This window comes from Rhinatrema bivittatum, chromosome 3, assembly GCF_901001135.1.
Source record: "Rhinatrema bivittatum chromosome 3, aRhiBiv1.1, whole genome shotgun sequence".
NCBI classification, from domain to species: Eukaryota; Metazoa; Chordata; class Amphibia; order Gymnophiona; family Rhinatrematidae; genus Rhinatrema; species Rhinatrema bivittatum.
This window is the reverse complement of record NC_042617.1, coordinates 18,676,500-18,699,973: the sequence shown is the minus strand read 5'-3', so window position 1 is coordinate 18,699,973 and position 23,474 is coordinate 18,676,500. Positions and strand designations below refer to the sequence as shown.

The 23,474-nt window shown below is 51.7% G+C and overlaps 1 protein-coding gene across 1 annotated transcript in view; it reads right to left on the bottom strand.

Moving 5' to 3' along the window:
• The window catches only part of DAAM2 (dishevelled associated activator of morphogenesis 2), a 443,570-nt gene that overhangs the window by 188,081 nt on the left and 232,015 nt on the right, over positions 1 to 23,474 (bottom strand). The window contains exons 7-12 of the mRNA XM_029592931.1: positions 17,869 to 17,979; positions 14,313 to 14,416; positions 14,051 to 14,117; positions 9,967 to 10,084; positions 5,978 to 6,116; positions 755 to 813 (exon numbers count right to left, since the gene is read on the bottom strand). Of these exons, the coding sequence (XP_029448791.1) occupies positions 755 to 813; positions 5,978 to 6,116; positions 9,967 to 10,084; positions 14,051 to 14,117; positions 14,313 to 14,416; positions 17,869 to 17,979 (598 nt within the window). The remainder of the gene's footprint in view (positions 1 to 754; positions 814 to 5,977; positions 6,117 to 9,966; positions 10,085 to 14,050; positions 14,118 to 14,312; positions 14,417 to 17,868; positions 17,980 to 23,474) is intronic.

The window sequence follows — 23,474 nt, the reverse complement described above, 5'->3', positions numbered from 1 at the left end:
GAAAAGCAGACAGACGGGGACAGAGCCGCTGAAGGGCTCGGAATTCGGAGGTGGAACCTTGTCCGGTGCCTCCCACGGCATCATGGTACCTGTAGTCTCTGCTTCCTCCATCTGCAGCTGGAACTACAGGTACCAAAATGCAATAGGTGAAGGGCGGGGGTGGGGTTGGGTCATCAGAAAGCCAGACTGACCTAAACTCTCCATCCAGGAACCTGACCGGGCACTGTCTGAAATTACTCTACCTGCTGGGGGTGTCTCCTGGAAGCTGAGTGCAGGCTCGCCCGGTCCTGGGCTTATCCCACCGCATGCCTGGACTCATTAGAGGTCAATAATCAAGTAGCGCAGTGGACGGGCCACTTTGTCCGGAGGAGAGCCAGCTAAATGTCACGATTGATTTTGAGTGGAGCGCAGGACAGAGGAGCTGAAGTCCTAGGGAGCCGGATAGACGTCTGTGGGGGACTCCAGGCCTGCTCTCCAGCGCGAGCAGTTACCCGGCTAACCTAACTCTGCCCCGGAGTGCCCCTGCAACACCCCCAAGTCACCCGGCAAACAGCTGGACGCATGGGAGGCGCTCAGAGCAGGAGGACGTTAAAAAACCCCTCTGAAGATTCTCACTACAGTTCCTCCATTTTTTGGGGTTTTTTTTTAAGGGAAATCGGGACCTGTGTGCAGGGGCTGTAAAACCAGAAATGGATGAAACGTCCCAGAAAATAGAACACGGAAGAAGCCGTCACCCGTGGAAGAGCAGACTCACCTTTCCTGAATTTCTCCGCTTGCTCCCTCCACTGCTTCACTTCGTTCTCGTTGACCAACCTGGAAGGGGAAATGCACACTGGTGAGACTCGGCCGTACCCTCCGAGGGACGACCCCCGCATGGGTCAGTCACCTCAGCCCGGGCCGACCAAACAGCCTGACCCGGTCCTGGTTTTATCCCCGGCTCCATGCACGGAGACGAGCTCCGAGAGAAATCGATGGGGGGGGGCCATCGGAACCACAAATCCAGGAAAGCCAGGCCCGGATCAGATGGTTTGGCCGCACCGGGGTGAGAGCAGAACCATTCATGGCCTGCAGACCATTTCAGGAGCGCAGGAGGTGAGCGGGGCTACTCGCCCTGTGTCTGTGCTGCAAGGGGTCACTGCCAAGCCAGTCTGGGAGCTGCCCCCGCTCAGGACGCTCCGCTCGGCAGTGTCGCTAAGTCAGCCACATGGATCGGGATCTGATAAGTTCGGGCACGGGCCGCGGCCCGTGCAGAGCGTGAGGTACTCCGTGACTCCTGCTAACACGGCCGCTCTCAGAAGCGCAGGCGAAACGCAGGGAGGGGGCTTGGGGAATTTCATACGGCTGAAGGCACGGCAGCTATCGCAGCGTCTCCCTTTCCAACACCTCACTCCCACCCCTCTCCTGTCCTTGTACTGCCATCCCACGGAGAAAGCCAGGGGAATCCGTCACAGCTAGAGGCCAAAATCTGCCGTGGGAGTGGGGGAGAGGCCTGTGCCGCGGGGTAAGGAAGGGGAGAGAAGCAGCCCCCCTTGTACTGGGGTCAGAGGCGCCTGCAGGCTGAAATCTTACTGAAGTCAGAGCAGGAAATACTGAAAGCCAAGCCTAGGTTAGATTTTGGCGCACGGCGCTTGCTGTCTAGGGCCCACGGCCCACCCTGATTTAGGTTTTTGGGGAATACACTCGCCTCTTCTTCACCTATTGTCATGAGCCCTTTTCTGCAGGACAGTGAATCATTTTTGCCAGCTGACCTCACAGCCAGTTAAATACTACGCAAACCTTGGCCTGCTTTGGCTGTAGGCCCCTCTGTTGACGCCATGTTCCTCCCTACTTGGCATGGCGTTAGGGCAAGAGCTGATGCACGTGCGGTGATGTTACAGCTCTCGCCTGGATGCAGCATCCTCTTGACCAAAACTTTGCACACATTAATGCTCCTGCGCACTGAGCGGAGCAGCCAGGAGCGTAGGTTAACACGCGAAACGCTACAGCGCCTGGGACTCAAGCCTTCATCCAGGCCCTTCCTCCTCTAACTCCCTGCCAGGGAGGGCAGGCTCCTTCCTCTCAGATGCTGCAGGAGCTCCTGCTACTAATTATACCTTTCCTGTTCTGGCAGAACAACCGCCGTGCTGCATAACTTCTCACTTATTGGGCGGAAAAAAACCAATTGATGGTGGGTGAGACCCCCCCAGCCTCCCGCGAGCTGCAGGCACGCAGTACAGATGGCAGCCCTGGAACCAAAAAGCGACTGCAAACACGGGGATCCCCGCCCCGCCGGGGGAAGGGGGCAGTGATTTTAATGGAGGAGACGGAGGAAGGTGCCGGGGGGGGGGGGGGGGGGAGGTCGGGGAAACCGGCCACGGGGGCCACGCTGAGGGAAGTAAAGATTCTCCGCCAACTCATTGCCCGTAAGCTACAGGGCTCAGTCAGGCCCGATTCTGTCAGATCCGCCGTTCTGCTTTTCTTACGGGAACGGCAACTGCAAGTCCATCCAGGCCATGGGGGGCACGGGAGGGACTGGCTCGGCCTGGCCCAACTGAATCTGGAGCCCTCTGTTAATCTGTCCCTGGGTAGGGGGGTGCTGTGTTAAAAATCCGAACTCAATAAATACAGTCAGCAGTGTGAGGAAAAGGAACGTCATCCGGAAATCTCGGACCCGCCGTGCAATCATCAAACCCCAAACTCTGCACTGCAATGGCAAAAGCGCCGCAGGGCGGTACATCTGCAGGCCTTGACCAGCACCCGGACCCCTCCCCCCTTCTGTTACCTAACCTTCCCCATCCCCCACCCCCCTATGCTTACCACTGTCCTGCACGCTGACGTCTGCCCTCACCGCCTCCTCGGCAAAAGGAGCTTTCCTTCCGTTTCTCAGCGAGAGGACGGCGCGCGCCTGGAGCAGACTTCCAGCGAACAAGCAAGCAACGGGACGGACGCAAAGGGACTTTAATGGAGCAGTGAGGGAGGGAGAGTGCAAAAGAGAGAGAGAGGGGGGTTTAAAGAGGTTACTGGGGTGACCACGAGGCACAGGGCAGGGGTAAGGGGGCTCGGTGCCCAGGATGATTTTGCTGCCCCCTTTCCTTCTGCGCTCGCATGCTCGCCCCTCCCTCCTCTGGCTTGGCATAGCAGGGGTGGTTGCCCTGCTTGTGGTGGCCCTGGCCAGGATGCTGGGAACGTCGTAGAGGCCAAACTAAGGGTTAGGGAAGGCGCTGGCTTTCTAAATGCGGCTTCTGCATGGGAGCGCTCAGACAGTGTGAAAACAGAGGAGGGCAGTGGACATCTTTATCTGGGTGTTATCTGGAAGGCCTTGATCAGTTCAGCTGTCTCCAAGCGTGAAAAGGCTTTTGAAAATGGCCACACACTGCATGGCCGTGCATCCAGCGCTCCACAGCAAGACGTACACCAGCGTTGCTCGAGAAGAACTACACCGGTGCCTGAGGCTGCCGCCAGATGAGGAAAAGGGATGTACGCGTTTGTGTGGGCACAGGATCTCTGTGGGCACGGCAGCACTGCAGATGCTGACAGATGAGGACCATTACTCTCAGCCGCCGGCCGTGCAAGCCTCTCCGCCTGCACTAATCTAGCTGTGGCCACCACCCTGCCGTGAAAGTATCCCGCTAGCCCCCTCTGCTAAGGATATCCCCCAGCTGTCAGCCACACAAGGGCTTCTTCTCCCTAACTGGGAAGTGCAGCCAAGTAGCCCTGCGGTCCGTACTGGGAACCCAGCCGCCTCCCTCCCAGGAATGCACTGAAACCTTGCAGCCATCTAAACTCCTCATCTTTGGATCCAGACGGAGCCATGCACCACTCCCTGACAGTCAGCGTTGTATTCTCCCCTACTTTGGACCTCTCCTTTCCCAGGAGACTGAGCGTATGCCCGGCACCCAGGAACCTCACCCCCCCCCCTATTTCCTACACCTACTGCTTCCCCACTCTCTATCGCCCTCTCTATCTCCCCCGAGAGTTCCTAGGTTATGAAGGATTTTGTCTCAAAGATCTTGGGTTACAAAAAGCCCTTCCCTCACTCGAGAGGGGTGAAGCCGCCTGTTATTTACAAAATGCAATTCCCAAGGACAGCTGTGCAATGTGGGTGCACAGCTGGATCAATGAGAGGCAGGGAGGAGAAGAAGAAGAAGAGGGAAGGAGCTTGCACATACATTGATGGGTGAGTGTTTGCTGGGTAGCCACAGGCACCCTCCCCAGTAATGGAGTCTGCAGTGAACTTGCCTCTGCAGCTGAATCGAACGCAGAAGGATGTTGCAAAGAGGGCGCGCTCCTCAAGCCAGAAAGCTCGCTAATACAGAGCTGCTTCGCTGCCCTTGTTCCACCTGGGAGGGTAAAATCTATCTGGCAGTCTCCCAGACAGACAGACAGGGCACCCCCCCTCCCCCCTTACCAAGATCACACTTTTAAGAACTGACTGCATTGTGCCCGCTTGTAACCTCAAGGAAAAGCTCCTGCTTCCCTGTGGCAGCTCAGGGTTGTATTCAGCAGCGAGGTTTAGGAGATTCTGTTCTGCATTTGCAAATATTTTGCAGTCTCAGTGCGCTGCGGCAGTCAAAAAAGCAGACAGAATGTTGGGAATTATTAGAAAGGGAATGGTTAATAAAACAGAAAATGTCATAATACCTCTGTATCGCTCCATGGTGAGACCGCACCTTGAATACTGTGTACAATTCTGGTCGCCGCATCTCAAAAAAGATATAATTGCGATGGAGAAGGTACAGAGAAGGGCAACCAAAATGATAAAGGGGATGGAACAGCTCCCCTATGAGGAAAGGCTGAAGAGGTTAGGACTTTTCAGCTTGGAGAAGAGACGGCTGAGGGGGGATATGATAGAGGTCTTTAAGATCATGAGAGGTCTAGAACGGGTAGATGTGAATCAGTTATTTACTCTTTCAGATAATAGAAAGACTAGGGGGCACTCCATGAAGTTAGCATGCGGCACATTTAAAACAAATTGGAATAAATTCTTTTTCACTCAGCGCATAGTTAAGCTCTGGAATTCATTGCCAGAGGATGTGGTTACAGCAGTTAGTGTAACTGGGTTTAAAAAGGTTTGGATAAGTTCCTAGAGGAGAAGTCCATTACCTGCTATTAATCAATAAGAAATTGTAGCATGGGATCTTCTTAGTGTTTGGGTACTTGCCAGCTTCTTATGGCCTGGTTTGGCCTCTGTTGGAAACAAGTTGCTGGGTTTGATGGACCCTTGCTCTGACCCAATATGGCAACTTCTTTTGTTCTTATGCACAGAAAGAAATCTTTTAGTGAAAATCTCTCCAAAAATCTTCCCGTTTTTGTTTTTATAATGTTCCAACCGTTGTCGGCTGTGTCTGCTTTCATTATTTCCCTGCTTTCCCTCCTCCTGCATTCTCTCAGCCCTTTTCTTCTCTCGCTCTCTCTTGGCGGCTCCTCACACTTTCTTTACCTTCGTCCTATGCGCACCCTCCCTTACCTCTACCCTCCTCGCCTTCCAGGCTCTCTGCCCTCCCGATGCCATTAAGAATGCGACGGGATGCCAGCATCTTGTAACTCGGTCTCAGAAACGGGGGGGGGGGGGGGAGGTCACGGCCTCCAAACGCAGGCTAGGGGAGCAGGGACAAACAGGTGGGCAGCCATGCACGCAGCCAACCAATGCAAGAACGGGACAGAAGACCCGGCTGCCAGGGTGGCACTGAGGAGATTCTGCAGCTGTGGGAACAGAAGCTTTATTCTCAAGCATCCAAAACTGCAGGTAATGCCAGGCCTCTTAACTCGCCCTCGCATCTCCGAAGGAAGACACTTAGGCTCCTCGCTGGGCCATTCACCCACCAGCTCCCGACAGCACCACCCTCTTAAAATATCGGAAGGGCCGACTCCCAGCCAGGTACGAAACCCCGTAAAGACGTGAAGGGCGTTCCCGCCATTGAACGAGCAGCACCTGCGCAGCAGACCACATTCACCATTCGTTTCAGATGGAAAAGCCTTAAGGAAGCCCGATGCTTACATCCTGATGATGTTCTTAACATTGAAGTTGTCCAGCGGCGCCACGTCGGGGTCTTCCCCTCTCTCGTCCTGCAGGACAATCTGCTGGAGTATCCTGTCCAAGAGCTGCCACTGCTGGAAGTTGGTCCCGTTCCGCTTGTCTGCATGGAGATGGCGACACACAAAAATGAAACGAACGTTAGACTGGGACGCTGTTAACGAGGGGGCGTAATTCATTACAACCGGGCTCGGCCGGTGCATGGCAAGACGTTCCCTGTGCGGAGGTCCCCAGCACCCTCCAAGTACCGAGCACCCCCAGGTCCTCAAGTCATTTCCGTGCAGGGGCAGGAGAATTTTCAAAGCAATTTACGCGGGGTACGCAGCGACTGGCAATGCTTACGTAAGCTGGGTGACAGCTGCCCCTCCCCGCAAGGTGGCTGAAATTACCACGGGGGGGGGGATGTGTTCCCTGGGAGCGTGCGGGCGCAGGTCGGGGGAGGCAGAGGCTGCACTTTCAAATCTGCAGGCGTTATTTCTCATGACACTAAAAGCAGGGCAGCAACGTTTGGTACACACTTTTCCCCAAGGCGGTCCGATTCAAAATTGCACCCTGGTTTAAAGGGGGGGTCCCCTAAACTCTACGTCTACCCAGAAACTTACTGTACTGGGATCCCCCGACCCCTGAATCTCTCCACAGACCCATTATAATGGGACTCCCCCTTCAATCAGACTAATTAAGCAGGAGTCTCTCCTCCAGCCGCTTTCTCTCCATCGATGCCTCGCTGTGATCCCTCCTACAGACTCGTACTCTTGGGGGGTGGGGGGGAGTGTCTCCTTCCCCAACTCTAAATTGGCTGCAGAAATCTCTCCGCTCCAGGGTTTCACAAATCCGGGCTCCCCTCTCCCAAACACAGAAATGAGCCGCAGGCGTCTCCACGGCCAGGCTGTCGCTCACAGCAGCAAAGACGTCCACCTCAAGCCTGTGTCGAGAGAGAGAGAGAGAGACACAGAGAGAGAGAGAGAGAGAGAGAGAGAGGGAGAGAGAGAGAGAGGGAGAGGGGGAAGCCCCCATTCCATGCTTGGCAGAGGGGAGCGCTCCGAACCCGACTGGAGGCCTGGAAAAGCGAGCTGGAAGCAGACTCCTCTCCACAACTGGTTTCTCTCACTGCGCTCTGCGGTACAATTAGAGCTGACGTCTTGAAACAGTGTCCGGGCTGAGCAGAGAGTTACATTAAGCAGGGAGGCGTCCGCCGGCCAAACAGTAGGTGTACGGGAACGAAAGCCCCTGCAGGAAGCCAAACCTCGGAACGAACAGGACACAGGCTGGATGCCATCAACTCACCTGCTTCCTGGTCTCCTCGCAAAATAGATTTCATTTCTTACATTTTTGCTCTTTATTAGCAATAAAAAGTGTGCAACTTTCCTTGTTTTTAAAACTTGCCTTTCCTGCATCCGCCCTTCAGTTGTCCGTGCTGCATTCATGCTTTGCATGTGTCAATAAGGGATTTTGATGAAGATCCACTCTTCAGCTATCCATGCTGTATATATATATATATATCAGTGTGATGCCCATATAGGGCTCTGAGGAAGGCCTACGCCTCAGCTCTCTGTGCTGTATTCATGCTTTACATGGATCCGTGACACACCAGCATGAGGCTCTGATGAAGATTTGCTCTTCAGCTGTCTGTGCTGTATTCATGCTTTATGTGTATCAGTGTGACACCTGCATGGGGCTCTGATGAAGATCTGATCTTCAGCTATCCGTGCTGTATTCATGCTTTACATGTATCGGTGACACACCTGCATGGGGCTCTGATGAAGATCTGCTCTTCACCTGTCCGTGCTGTATTCATGCTTTACATGTATCAGTGACACACTTGCATGGGGCTCTGATGAAGATCTGATCTTCAGCTGTCCGTGCTGTATTCATGCTTTACATGTATCAGTATGATGCCTCCATGGGGCTCTGATGAAGATCTGCTCTTCAGCTGTCCGTGCTGTATTCATGCTTTACATGTATCGGTGACACACCTGCATGGGGCTCTCATGAAGATGTGCTCTTCAGCTCTCCATGCTGTATTCATGCTTTACATGTATCGGTGACAGCTGCATGGGGCTCTGATGAAGATCTGCTCTTCAGCTGTCCATGCTGTATTCATGCTTTACATGTATCGGTGACAGCTGCATGGGGCTCTGATGAAGATGTGCTGTTCAGCTGTCCATGCTGTATTCATGCTTTACATGTATCGGTGACACAGCTGCATGAGGCTCTGATGAAGATCTGCTCTTCAGCTGTCCATGCTGTATTCATGCTTTACATGTATCGGTGACACACCTGCATGGGGCTCTGATGAAGATCTGCTCTTCAGCTGTCCGTGCTGTATTCATGCTTTACATGTATCGGTGACACACCTGCATGAGGCTCTGATGAAGATCTGCTCTTCAGCTGTCCATGCTGTATTCATGCTTTACATGTATCGGTGACAGCTGCATGGGGCTCTGATGAAGATCTGCTCTTCAGCTGTCTGTGCTGTATTCATGCTTTACATGTATCGGTGACACACCTGCATGGGGCTCTGATGAAGATCTGCTCTTCAGCTGTCCATGCTGTATTCATGCTTTACATGTACTGGTGACAGCTGCATGGGGTTCTGATGAAGATCTGCTCTTCAGCTGTCCGTGCTGTATTCATGCTTTACATGTATCGGTGACACACCTGCATGGGGCTCTGATGAAGATGTGCTGTTCAGCTGTCCATGCTGTATTCATGCTTTACATGTATCGGTGACACACCTGCATGAGGCTCTGATGAAGATCTGCTCTTCAGCTGTCCATGCTGTATTCATGCTTTACATGTATCGGTGACAGCTGCATGGGGCTCTGATGAAGATCTGCTCTTCAGCTGTCTGTGCTGTATTCATGCTTTACATGTATCGGTGACACACCTGCATGGGGCTCTGATGAAGATCTGCTCTTCAGCTGTCCATGCTGTATTCATGCTTTACATGTACTGGTGACAGCTGCATGGGGTTCTGATGAAGATCTGCTCTTCAGCTGTCAGTGCTGTATTCATGCTTTACATGTATCGGTGACACACCTGCATGGGGCTCTGATGAAGATGTGCTCTTCAGCTGTCCATGCTGTATTCATGCTTTACATGTATCGGTGACAGCTGCATGGGGCTCTGATGAAGATCTGCTCTTCAGCTGTCTGTGCTGTATTCATGCTTTACATGTATCGGTGACACACCTGCATGGGGCTCTGATGAAGATCTGCTCTTCAGCTGTCTGTGCTGTATTCATGCTTTACATGTATCGGTGACACACCTGCATGGGGCTCTGATGAAGATGTGCTTTTCAGCTGTCCGTGCTGTATTCATGCTTTACATGTATTGGTGACACACCTGCATGGGGCTCTGATGAAGATGTGCTCTTCAGCTGTCTGTGCTGTATTCATGCTTTATGTGTACCAGTGTGATGGGTACATGGGGTACAGATGTGAATTGGAGCAGCAGCAGTGACACCATTCATTTAAGTTTCATATTGCTGGGAGTTACCCAGCACAGACACCTGCTAGGTTTGTCAACTGGCTCCAGATTTTCAGAGCAGGTGAGGCAGTCCTGGTTTTATCCCAACTGCCTGCATGGCCTCGCAGCTCTGGTCTCGTTAATTTCCTTAAATAAAAGCAAGTCTACAGATCCCTACAAGCGCTGTGGGGTAAAGCCAGGATTGGATTAGCCTGTCCTGAAAATCTGGAGGATGGTTACTGCGACGACGGGGCTAGACAGGCCGGGGGGGGGGGGGAAGAGGGATAACAGACAGTGGATACTGACCGCACCTGAGCAGGGACCAGGGAACCCCAGAAGGAGGAGGTCACCGCCGGCCACTGTCTTCCCCCCCCGTGTTTTCCCTGGTACTGCCCCTTTAAGGAAAACACACAGAGATTCCAAGTGCCGGGAGTGCCCGCAGCGTCCTCCGGCCTGAGGTTAGGGAAAGGCCTGGCTGTACTCACAGGGCATCTGCAAGGAGTGCTGGAGGATGGACAGCAAGTAGGGGTACGCCTCCGTGTGTTTCAGCCGCTTCTTGATCAGCTCGAACATCTGGGTGGCGCTCTTGGTGTCAATGTGGATCTGCGGTGAGTCAAAGCAGAGAGAGAGGGAAAAATGGGAGAGGCGGAAAGCTGCCCGGCCAGCCCTCTCAGACAGAGGGAACGGCGCGCTTTTGGGCCGCTCGTGTTGCTTAAGACCCGCAAGCTCATATCCGTTTGATTTAATGGGTCGAAATCACATTTTTCTTAAAAAAAAAAAAATGCATTCGAGTTACTGCAGGGAGAAACTGGAACAGCAACAGGGTGCCGATTCCTGCCCGGATCAAAACACATCCTGGCCTTTGTATGCAATTTCCACTCTGCAGTAACTGAGAACCAAATAAGCAGTATCTGTCGGAAACAGGTCCTGAGTGAGCTACAGCAGCTAAGCGCGCACACAGGCAGCCTGAAGGCCTCACTTTTCCAAAGCAACTTTTGCCTTCAGAAGAAGCACCTTAAAGGTACAGGGAATACTTGTTCGCTTGCTTGTTAAACACACAGGGTTCGATGCATTACAATGCGCTCCGCCAAGCGCGCCGTTTAACCCGCGGTTGGATGTGCGTTGCGCAGGCGCGTCCACTGCCCCTTATGCTATAAGGGGATTAGCGCCTCCACAACGCGTGTCCAACGTGCCGGGAAACTAATGGCGTTCATCACATGCAAATGCACGTCAATGAGGCTATTAGCTATTCAGCCCACATGCAAAAAAAAAAAAAAAGGTGCGTCCAATCCACACCTGTTTATGCTCAGAAATTATCGGCTGCCCGGAGCAGGTGTTCATTTCTGAGCAGCCCAAAAAGTTGCACAGAAAAGCAGAAAATACTTCTTTGCTGTACATCCTCCGACTTAATATCGTGGCGATATTGGAGGAGCGAAAAGTTTAAAAGATTTAAAAAGAAAATTAAACAAAAAAAAAGGTTCTGGCAGTCAGGTCCGGGAAACAGACGCTCAGATAGCCAGCGACTGTTTTCCGAACCTGGTGGCTATGCGCCGGTCAGGAAAACGGACGCTGATAAATTCAGCGTCCGTTTTCTTAACCCGCGGACAGCCGACCTATCCTGGATGCCCGCTGCCAAGGAGGTGCTGGGCGCGTGCAATCGACCCTAGCGCCTTCCTCGACAGCGCCAGCCCTAATTTAAATATTGCATGGCGCCCCCAGGAGAGGTGCCTGGGCTTGGCACATTTTTAATGCATCAGCCCCACAGAGCTTAATCTCATCACGGCGCAATCGCACCTCTGCACCCTGCCAGTACTGGACCCTGACATGCATTCCCCTAGGATGGGGGACCAGGGACTCCCCTCCCCGGTCCAGGAGCGGGCGTGCACAGAACTCTCTGATCCGCTATCGTTGGAGAGCGAGGCCGTAACTGTATCTGAGTTAAAAGGAAGCTTATCAATTCCAAAATATTTTAGCGACGCTGCTCGAGGCACTGGGCACTGTGAAGTGAGACCTGGCTACAAGCAAGGACAGATGTTTCCAGCTGCGGACAAGGGCATTATTGTGTTAAGGGCACGGGCAGTTATTCCATGGACCCGTTGCCCAGGGCACTAAGAATGTGAAATCTGGGTGCATTTTAAAGACTTCGGTTTAAATTTCTTTAACATTCTCTTGCCCTGGCCGCAGGACCTGGGGGGCTGTTATGTCAGTTAATGCCTGCTGCATCTGGCTGCTGAGGTGGGCAGGTTTTAAAGGGAGGGGGGTTCCCATGGGTAAACTGGTCAGCTGAGGAAAATCCCCCTTTAAATTTGCCCCCCCCCCCCCAGGGAAAGGTAAGGAGCTGGGCCCAGTTTCTGAAATCCCAGCATCTTCCATTCTCTCCTGTTATTCTTCCTGGAGGTCCAACATTACTTTTCAGGTTACGCACACAGAAGCCGAGGTTCGATATTCTGCCCCCCCGCCAACAGCATAGATTTTTGTGGGCGCAAAAAAATATCCAGAAAAAAAGGAGGCGAGGCTGGAGGCATTCTGGGCGTGAGGCTGAGCTTCAGCCAGCGATCCTGCATAAAGTGTGCTCGGAGGAAAAACAGCCCTAACTTTACCCGGATACCGAGTCACGCGTGGTATATTCAGTGAGGGCACTGCCTGTGCAAGTCTCGCTGAGTATCCACCCAAACATTAGGTGTCCCTCACCGGCTTACCGAGTATCGACCTCTCGGTTTCCTCAGACCCATTTATTCAGGGCCCATCCTAACCGAGCCTGGGGACAGGGGTTGTGAGGTAGGGTTTGGCATAAACAACCTTCCCTCCCCATCACTGGCATAATCAATCACCTTCCCTTCCTCTCCCTCACCCTGCCCCTCGCCCTGGCATAACCGCTTCCCTCTCTGGTATATATCACTTTCCCTACTCGTGCTGTCTTTGTTATCGGGTGGCCTATGCTCATTGTTTTACGTTGGGAGGACCAAAAGGATGTTGCGGGTCTGCATACTAACAAATTCACTGCATCGATGGTGCAGCCCTGCAAACCAGGCAGCCATTCGTTTCAGGTCACGAAATGTTTCGTGATCGATCGGTTGAGGGGGTGCTCATCTGCATTGCCGTGGACAGCGCTGGATAGTTCGTTTCAGCTCTGTGGTTCCAAACAGAATGAACTCTGAAACAAAGGGGACTCGGAGGAAAATTGTGAGGGTAACTTCCCGATGAAATGTGTGAAGATGTGCCCTGTGAAGCCCATATACAGAGACTGCGTAACAGCTAAAGATAACTGAGTTACAATACCATGGTAATCTTTATCCAGATATTCAGTTGCACGTAACCGTCTAAATGTGCAGCAGAATATCCGGCTATTTGGGTGACTACATAGGAGGATAGCTCTCAATATTGTGCTAACCAGCTACATTTAAAAAACCCTACTCTGGGCACACCTCAGGCCCCTTTTCTGCCCGGCTAAATCTATACACACAGCGGTTTCACGTGCAGAAGATTTATCCTGACAGCAGGGGGACATCTTATACCCGTTAGATTTACGCAGTAGACAGCTGATTTTAACTGTGTGCATCTTTAGAATATGGACCCGTAAGTGATGGGACGCTGTTAAAAAATATTAGCTCACTGACGAGAGTTTGGGATTATCCCAGTCTCGGAAGTGGATAGGAATAGCTCTACCCTTCCTGCTGAAATGTGTGCTCGGAGTGGTTCACTTTCTATTCAAAATCCTTTCCACGGGGATTGGGGCTATCGAGCAGAGAAAGGGGGAGCATTAGGTGCAGTTCGTCGCCAGTCGAAACACAGCTCGCGATCCTTGCCCAGGTCTGCTGAAGAGACCTGGATCTCCAGCTGTGCTGGCGTGAATACTTTTCTATGGGAATTAAAACTTGAATACTTCTGGGAATTTCACCTGCTCTATTACAAAGCTCTGTGTGAATTGCTACGTGCATAAGGAGTGGTGGGTTTCATTTCTCATTTGCAACCATAAAATTCTTAAAAATCAATTTGGAAACACTGGGCCCACATTTTATAATCCTGGGGAGATGATACTTTAACCTACACTCCTTTTTTTTTTCTTTTTTTTTAATGAGTGTCTCTTATTTTAGTAATTGTTTGATATTACTGGAATCAGCTGATCACCCTCTGAATTAATATAATACTGTGTTTAAATTAAAAAAAAGTGTGCTTGAGAGAACAAACTGCCCGCTTCCAGCCCCGTTCCCTGGTGGGGGAGAAGAGATTTTGAAAACATTAAATGTTCAGCTGTCCGAGTGCCCCTCAGATGCTTTCCAATGTTTTCTGCTTCCGGACGAGGCCCGATACGGCTGAGACATCCTTAAACCGCAGCGAATCCCAGGTCCTTCCTAGGGCCTGCCCGAGCTCAGGGATTCGCGTAAGAGGTTTCTCGATGGTCCCGGCCGTTAGCTCCTGCTGGCCTCCTCTTCGGGCTGTTGTTACCCGTGCAGGAGCGATGTTTGCACGAGGTGGCTGAGCTGCCTCCCCAACGGGAGACCTGCACCGCCAGCCTGGGCAGCTGAGCCCCGTAAGCCTCCTCCCCCCGGCGCCGGGCACCACACTCACCATTTCAAACCTCTTGGCAAGCTCCAGGTCGTCCTCGTTCCTCACCATGTCAAAGAAGTCCAAGTGCCTGCAGAAAGCGAAACCCGTCACGGGATATCAGCGCTAGGCAAAGTAAAAGGGTCTGACCCTCCACCGCAGCCGCCGGCTAGGAATCCCACCGGCTCCCAAGGGCACAGCCTCCCCCCTGTCTCAGCACGGAATCCACCCCCCTCCGCCTCTCCCCCCCCCCCGTCAGCAGGGATCCCCCCTCTGTCAGTCTCACCTGTCGAGCGTCGCGTTCTCGTGCGCTCTCAGCTTCTCGATCACCGGCTGAATCCCCAGCATCAGGAACTCGTAGCGGAGGTGCAGTCTGAACTCCAGGTTATCCTGCACAGAACGATCGGGGAAGCGCCGGTCAGAGCCCAAGCAATATCCCTAAGCGCCCGGGGGCTGCTCCCATTCCCTTCAGCTGATGCACGGGACCCCCCTCGCGCTCCCCCCCGTAAGGAACCGCTGGCAGCTCCGGGTGCATGCACCTGACAGGAGGAGAGCGATGCCTGGGTAATCCGACTGCCTCCCTTCATCCAGACTGGCATTCGGCGCTAGCAAGCTACGGGCTCTGTTTACTCAAGCATTTCCCACTCGCCCGGGTAACTTTCTGCCCGGGGAAAAGGCAGCCACGCAAGCCGAAGGTGGGAGGGCAAGTGGGGCTTTATGTCAGACGCGTGCTACCCGAGAGAGGCCTGGCTGACCCTAGGCGAGTTTATTCAGTGGCGGGCTATCCCCGAGCTGCTGAGCGCAGAACGCTTCAGCCCCACAGAAGCAACATGGGAGAAAAGCTTTAGTAAGCCGGTCCCTAATTTCTCAAACAATTCAGCTGGAATTTAAAAACAGACTTGATAAAGCTAAGGTCCTCCTACCCTTTCTGTCCTTCCTGAAACGGACTGCGCGTGCGAGAGCTCCCCCTGCTCAGCCGCTCCCATCCTCCTGAATCCATGTAAACCTGTTCATCCTGCCGTTGGGTCTTGGGGGGTCCTGGGGGGGGCCCTGATAATCCGGCACTTGGCTCCATTCAATTCAACCGAGCCACGCCAGGTGGTCGTGTCTACCCAGGGGGGATAAAGCGACCGACAGGGTGGCCCCTCTGGAGGTTGTGTGAAGTGGGTCGTGATCCCTGGGCTCGTTGCCAAACGTCAACCCCTCCGCATCCTTAAAAAACCCATCATCCTGACTTGGAGGGTCCGGACAGACATGAAGACAGAAAGGGCTACTCGTCCCTCGGGTTGGTCTTTCCAAGGGAAGCCGAGGCCCCGTGATAGGCCAGGGCATGTGCGAGGAGATTGGGCGGAGAAGCTTACACCGCTGCTGCCCTAGCCGTACCAGTTCCATGCAATCCACAGACACTAAAATTCACCCCTTTACAGGAAATAAGCGGCTGCCATGAGTGAGACTGGAAGCCAAAGCTGAAGCCCCACAAAAAAAAAAAAAAAAAAGGTATATAACAAGGAGAAGGCAGCAATCTCTATGCAAAAGGAAGCTGCAGGACAAGGGTGTCATGGTACGAAGAAAGAAGGAATGATGAATGCCTGGAATCACCTATCGGGAGAGGTAATAGGCACCAAAACAGTGCAGAGATCAAAGACACCTGAGAAAGGTACGGAGGGCATCTGGGAGAGCAAAGAAGTGAGACGGCCAGAGATCAAGCACACCTGAGAAAGGTACGGAGGGCACCTGGGAGAGCAAGGAAGTGAGACGGCCAGAGATCAAGCAAGGAGAGATCAAACACACCTGAGAAAGGTAAGGAGGACATCTGGGAGAGCAAGGAAGTGAGACGGCCAGAGATCAAGCAAGGAGAGATCAAACACACCTGAGAAAGGTAAGGAGGGCATCTGGGAGAGCAAGGAAGTGAGACGGCCAGAGATCAAGCACACCTGAGAAAGGTACGGAGGGCACCTGGGAGAGCAAGGAAGTGAGACGGCCAGAGATCAAGCAAGGAGAGATCAAACACACCTGAGAAAGGTAAGGAGGACATCTGGGAGAGCAAGGAAGTGAGACGGCCAGAGATCAAGCAAGGAGAGATCAAACACACCTGAGAAAGGTAAGGAGGGCATCTGGGAGAGCAAGGAAGTGAGACGGCCAGAGATCAAGCAAGGAGAGATCAAAAACACCTGAGAAAGGTAAGGAGGGCATCTGGAAGAGCAAGGAAGTGAGACGGCCAGAGATCAAGCAAGGAGAGATCAAGCACACCTGAGAAAGGTAAGGAGGGCATCTGGGAGAGCAAGGAAGTGAGACGGCCAGAGATCAAGCAAGGAGAGATCAAACACACCTGGGAAAGGTAAGGAGGGCATCTGGGAGAGAAGGAAGTGAGACGGCCAGAGATCAAGCAAGGAGAGATCAAGCCACCTGAGAAAGGTAAGGAGGGCATCTGGGAGAGCAAGGAAGTGAGACGGCCAGAGATCAAGCAAGGAGAGATCAAACACACCTGAGAAAGGTAAGGAGGGCATCTGGGAGAGCAAGGAAGTGAGACGGCCAGAGATCAAGCAAGGAGAGATCAAACACACCTGAGAAAGGTAAGGAGGACATCTGGGAGAGCAAGGAAGTGAGACGGCCAGAGATCAAGCAAGGAGAGATCAAACACACCCGAGAAAGGTACAGGAGGGCATCTGGGAGAGCAAGGAAGTGAGACGGCCAGAGATCAAGCAAGGAGAGATCAAACACACCTGAGAAAGGTACAGAGGGCATCTGGGAGAGCAAGGAAGTGAGACGGCCAGAGATCAAGCAAGGAGAGATCAAACACACCCGAGAAAGGTAAGGAGGGCATCTGGGAGAGCAAGGAAGTGAGACGGCTAGAGATCAAGCAAGGAGAGATCAAACACACCCGAGAAAGGTAAGGAGGACATCTGGGAGAGCAAGGAAGTGAGACGGCCAGAGATCAAGGAAGGAGAGATCAAACACACCCGAGAAAGGTAAGGAGGACATCTGGGAGAGCAAGGAAGTGAGACGGCCAGAGATCAAGGAAGGAGAGATCAAACACACCCGAGAAAGGTAAGGAGGACATCTGGGAGAGCAAGGAAGTGAGACGGCCAGAGATCAAGCAAGGAGAGATCAAACACACCCGAGAAAGGTAAGGAGGACATCTGGGAGAGCAAGGAAGTGAGACGGCCAGAGATCAAGCAAGGAGAGATCAAACACACCTGAGAAAGGTAAGGAGGGCATCTGGGAGAGCAAGGAAGTGAGACGGCCAGAGATCAAGCAAGGAGAGATCAAACACACCCGAGAAAGGTAAGGAGGACATCTGGGAGAGCAAGGAAGTGAGACGGCCAGAGATCAAGCAAGGCCTGCAGTGACCCAGTGGACAAGAGCAACTGGAGGACAACTGGTCCTTACGCTGGCAGCTACTCCAGTCCATTCTCATATGTCATATCACTATACTGTTCATACAAACTATGCACACATGCATCTTTTCAAGATATTTATGCTCTCTGGATATGTCAGGGGGGTTATGTCTCTTGCTATAACCTGAATGCATTTCATTGTTCTGAGACAAGAAAAAGGTGGAAAAAATGGCCCTAAGGGGCAAGTAATATCAGCAACTGCCATAAACCCAGCCCTGGAAAGCCGGCGGGGGTCCCATCTGTTCATAATTCTCAACCCCCATTGCTCTCCAGGGTGACAGCAAGCAGACCCGCCAGGCTGGAGTGCGGCTATCACCCAAGAGGCCAGGAGCAGTCCACCAGATTTATGGCCCAACCCCATCCGCCGTTTCTATCTTTTTCAGTTGCAGATATGGATGGAGAGCGACGGAGGAGAGGGGCCCAAATTCCAGACCCGCGACTCACCTCGCCCGCTCCGGCGTTCAGTACGGCGTTGATGAAGGACATTATTGCCGTCTTCAGGTTCACCTCCTCCCGGTACTGCCCCATGCTTCGGTCTAACTCGTTCAGCAGCGTCTAAGGCAACAAAGAGGGAGAAGGAGATTAAAAAAAAAAATACAGGCCTGCTGCGTGAGTTGTCCAAGAGGATCCAGCGCAAAGGCGCCACGGGGAATTCCCTACCACGGCGAATGCTTACTGGTTCCAGTGTACACTTAATGTTAGTAGATGGCCAAACCTACCAGTGAAGGCCAGCCGACGGCTGCTGGCTCAGCAAGTGGCTCCGTGTTAGCTTGGCAAGATGGACTTTCCAGGTCACGCGGGTCGCCTTTCACAGGCGCGACACTGAGGGGCCTGCGCGACCGGGAAAAGCTTACGGTATGTACTGCCACATCTTGGGATTTTTCTTATGTTGGTTCAAGAAAAGGTTATCAGCAACCTACAAGTTCCCGCAGGACCAGGATGGCGACTGGGACTCTGCCCAGCCAGGTGACCGGTGACCCTGATGCAGGCAACAGTAACATCGCGAAGGGCAGAAGGAAATACTGCCACTGGAGGTCACTGTTCTCTTAACAGGGTCCAGCCGCGCTTTCACTCAAGTCACAGTCTGTACTTGCTTTAGGAATCTGTTCTTTAAAAAAAAATAAAAAATCACAAATACAAAAAAAAAAACCCCTCAGGGAAACGTGAAGTCTGATGACATCTTCCTGTTGACTCTTCAGTCCTGAGACGTGAACTGTCGGGTCCCTATTAGATCGTGCAGCCCTGGAGTATCACAAACACGCACGGCAGACGTTTGAAAGGCTGCAGGGAATCTGCAGGAGGTATAAGAAAGAGAGCGTTTGCTCCTGCGGATTTTAGAGTGGGTAATCCCCAATTTATGAACGCAGAGAGAGGTAAATGTGTGCGTGCATGTCTGCATGGGTGAGAGTTTATGCAGAAGTACAGCTTTACACACATGCACATAAATTACACAGAGCAGTTGTACATTAGAGAGAGAATTTTATTCTCCCTGAGTGTGAATGAGGTGAGGGATTTCTCTAACTCACACTTAGCAAAGCCACAAGTTCATTATGGAAATCCCTTCATTCAGAAGTGAGCAAGGAGAGCAAACCCCCACATTAGGCAGAGGAGCGGCAGGAGCCCATGCCAAATATGGCTGACACATTGCTGAATACTGTGTCACAGCGACAGCCACTGCTGCTGGTTTAGGCCTTGTCAGCCTGAGGGTCTCTGCCAGAGCGCCTCTGTGACGCTGACGACACCCATCCCATCTGATTGACTGTCGCTTCATTTTAAGCCCAGCACAAGGCTGTGATTAGGCTCCAGACATAAAGGATTCTCCACAATGCCTCCAGGAAGAGTTGCCTGAGAAAGACCGCCACTAGTTAACAAGACATCGGAGGGGCGTGGAGCAGACGAAACTCCGTTTACAGAAGAGAATATATGGGAAGAGCTGGGGAAAACTGAAAGTGGACAAGGCCATGGGGCCTGATGAGGTTCAGCCCAGGATACTGAGGGAGCTCAGAGATGAGCTGGCGGCTCCGCTGCGGGACCTGTTCAATAGATCCTTGGAAACGGGAGTGGTGCCGAGTGATGGGAGAAGAGCGGTGGTGGTCCCGCTTCACAAGAGTGGGAGCAGAGAGGAGGCTGGGAACTACAGGCTGGTTAGTCTCACCTCGGTGGTGGGAAAATGCATGGAGACTGTGCTGAAGGAAAGGAGAGTGAGGCTTTTCGATCTGAGGCAGCATGCATTCACCAGGGGAAGGTCCTGGCAGACTAATCTGATCTACTTGGATTTCAGCAAAGCTTTTGATACGGTCCCGCATAGGAGGCTTGTGAATAAAATGAGAAGCTTGGGAGTGAGCGCCAAGGTGGTGGATTACAAACTGATTGACGGATAGGAGACAGCGTGTGATGGTAAATGGGACCTGTTCTGAAGAGAAAACGATGTAAAAGTGGGGTTCCACAAGGACTGGTATTAAAACCAGTTCTGTTTAATACCTTTGTGAGCAACATTGCAGAAAGGATAGAAAGTAAAGTTTGTCTATTTGCAGATGATACTAAATTTGCAACAGAGTGGACACACCTGAAGGAGTAGAAAGAATGAGATGGGATTTAAGAAAGCTTGCTCGAGGATTTGGCAGCTGCGATTCAATGCCAAGAAGTGCAGAGCCCTGCATCTGGGGTGCTGAAATCCAAAACAGCTGTATGTGATGGGGGGTGAAAGATTAAAGTGAACAGATTGGGAGAGGGACCTTGGGGTGATAGTGTCTGAGGATCTGAAGATGGTGAAGCAGTGTGACAAGGCAATAGCTAAAGCCAGAAGAATGCTGGGCTGCATAGAGAGAGGAATACTGAGTAAGAAAAAGGAGGTGATAATCCCCTTGTACAGGTCCTTGGTGAGGCCTCACCTGTGTTCAGTTCTGGAGATCATATCTCAGAAAGGATAGAGACAGGATGGAGATGGTCCAGAGAAGGGCGACCAAAATGGTGTGGGGTCTGTATTGGAAGACTTGAGGAGAGGCTGAAGGACCTAAATATCTACTCCCTGGAGGAGAGGAGGTGCAGGGGAGATAGGATGCAGACCTTCAGGTACCTGAAAGGTTTGAATGAGGCACAAACTTCAAACCTTTTCTGTTGGAAAGGAAACAATGGAACCAGGGGGTTAAGAAATGAAACTTCAAGGGGGACAGCTCAGAACCAATGTCAGGAAATATTTCTTCATGGAGAGGGTGGTGGATGCCTGGAAAGCTCTTCCAGAGGAGGTGGTGAAGACAAAAACAGTGAAAGAGTTCAAAGGGGCATGGGATAAACACTGTGGGTCCCTAAAGGCTGAAGGATGGGAATGAAGAAATGAGTGCATGGGAGTAACCGGCTCTGTGTGACAATTACTACCCTTAGCAGAAGCACAGAGATTAATACCCTCAACCAATAAGCCTTGATACTTTTAATGCACTGCAACATCACTCTCCCCTTTGATGGCGGAGGGGGGGGGAGCAAGGGGAATTGGATTCAGAAGGCAACCAATAAGGACCCCCGACTTTTACGGCCTGGGGGTACTGATACGCAGACATAAGGGGAAAAAGCACAGGAACGCTTCTATGGCCAAGTCCAAAAGCAAAACAAGTCAGTACTGCTGGTTTTTTAGGAAGGCTTCTCACCCAGTAAAAATATTACTAGCAGTACAGTTTTATGGGTTTTACAGTTGCTTGGTTTTTGATTGTAAATATCCTAAGGATTGGGGATAACTGCATAGACGTCTCTTAAAAGAAACCTAGGGGTGATCTACACAGCACGAAAGACCTTGCTACAAGAAGCTTGCTGGGCTATTTGCTCCTTTTCTCCCGTCATTACTACGTTACTGTTTTTTAAATGTATCATCTAGTAACTTAACTCATGTCCCCTGGTCTTTGTACTTTTTGAAAAAGTAAACAACCGATTTGCGTTTACCCGTTCCACTCCACTCATTATTTTATAAATGAAGAGCTTTGGAGAAAGACGAAACAGAAAGTAATAGGATAATAATTTACAGCGTGTAAACGGAGATGGCTAGGACACACATGGAGAAGGGACTGGAACAACATAAACCAGATGCTGCGAAGGAATCCTCCAGACAAGAGGCAATGAGGTGGATCAAGGACAACATGGAGACATGCTGCAACAGCAGAATTAGAAGCCATCCAAGTAACATGGGGAAAGGCTGTCAAGAGATGGACGGCAGCAATGAGTGCCCTACCTTCCTTAAGAATAAGGAAGGTCACATGCAGAAAACAGCTTAACTGATGAATTAAGAGAATACAAAATCACTTAGCTGTGATTTCGGGCCTACCTTCCAGGTGCCTCTTACTTGTTCCTCCTCTAACCACTGTGCATGGCTCCTGGGTCTATCCAATCCCTTCACATGGCTCTCTGACCCTGTGTATGACTCCTCTTCCTCTACACATGGCTCTTTGACCCATGCACATGATTCCCTATAACCAATGCACAAGGCACTCTGACCCCTGTGCATGACTCCCCTACCTCCACACATCCATGCAGATTATTTCCTAACCAATGAACAAGGCTCTCTGACCTCTGTGCAGGATTCCCCTACCTCCACACATCCATGCAGATTATTTCCTAACCAATGCACAAGGCTCTCTGACCTCTGTGCAGGACTCCCCTACCTCCACACATCCATGCAGATTATTTCCTAACCAATGCACAAGGCTCTCTGACCTCTGTGCAGGACTCCCCTACCTCCACACATCCATGCAGATTATTTCCTAACCAATACACAAGGCTCTCTGACCTCTGTGCAGGACTCCCCTACCTCCACACATCCATGCAGATTATTTCCTAACCAATGCACAAGGCTTTCTGTCCCCTGTGCATGATTTCCCGAGAGGCTTCTCAGGAGCGTCAGTCATTACCAGTAGGGTAGTCAACTGTGCAGGTATACCCAAGGAGACAGATTCAGTCCTGGTTTTACCCCACTATATGCATGGAGATCTAGGTCTGATTTCCCTAAGAACATCAGGAGCTATTAGTCCTTGCATGTTACGAGGCATAATTAAGACTTGATCAGCCTGTTTGGGTTGACCTGGGGGGGTGGCAACCTTAGGTTCTATGTATCAAGCATGTTCCCCATAGACACAAAATGGAAAAAAACTATCCAATACAACAGGCCCTTAGTTATCAAGAAACAAGTGGAGCTTGTTATGCAGTGAATCATGGAGAAAAAATCTTAGTGAGGGAAATCTGCAAAGAGACTTCTGCAAGTTAAACTATGTTTTACGGGCAGAAATGGCCTTTCACAAATTGCCTGCCCAGTATGTAGGTAAACGTATGCATGCATATCATGTTCACATATAAGTTTAAAGGGTCTGAGCAGAGGCGTTCTTGGGGGCGGGGTTATGTGCATTCTTTTGTACATTAAATTTCCCAAAATGTTTCTGCACACAATTTAGCAGGTGTAATTGTGCATGGGTAGATTTGGTGGGATCATTTTCAAAAGGGAAAGTGCATGATTAGATATAACCTCCTCTGGGTAGAAATGATGGATCCCCATTGGGATGGAATAAATCAGGAACCACACAGAATTAAAATTATCTGTCGAGCAAAGCACTGGAAAGTGTTAAAAGCCTCCAAGGGTCCCTTCCTAGGAAAGGAACTGATTGATAACAGTGCTGGTCATTCCGAAGCAGTCTGAGAGTCAGCGGTGCTGGTGGTTCCGATACCGTCTATTTTCAGTCAGCGGTGCTGGTGGTTCCGATGCCGCCCGTCTGTTCTCAGAGTCAGCGGTGCTGGTGGTTCCGATACCGTCCGTCTGTTCTCAGAGTCAGCGGTGCTGGTGGTTCCGATGCCGTCAGTGTTCTCATAGTCAGCGGTGCTGGTGGTTCAGATGCCGTCAGTCTGTTCTCAGAGTCAGCGGAGCTGGTGGTTCCGATACCGTCCGTCTGTTCTCAGAGTCAGCGGTGCTGGTGGTTCCGATGCCGTCAGTGTTCTCATAGTCAGCGGTGCTGGTGGTTCCGATGCCGTCAGTCTGTTCTCAGAGTCAGCGGTGCTGGTGGTTCCGATGCCGTCTGTCT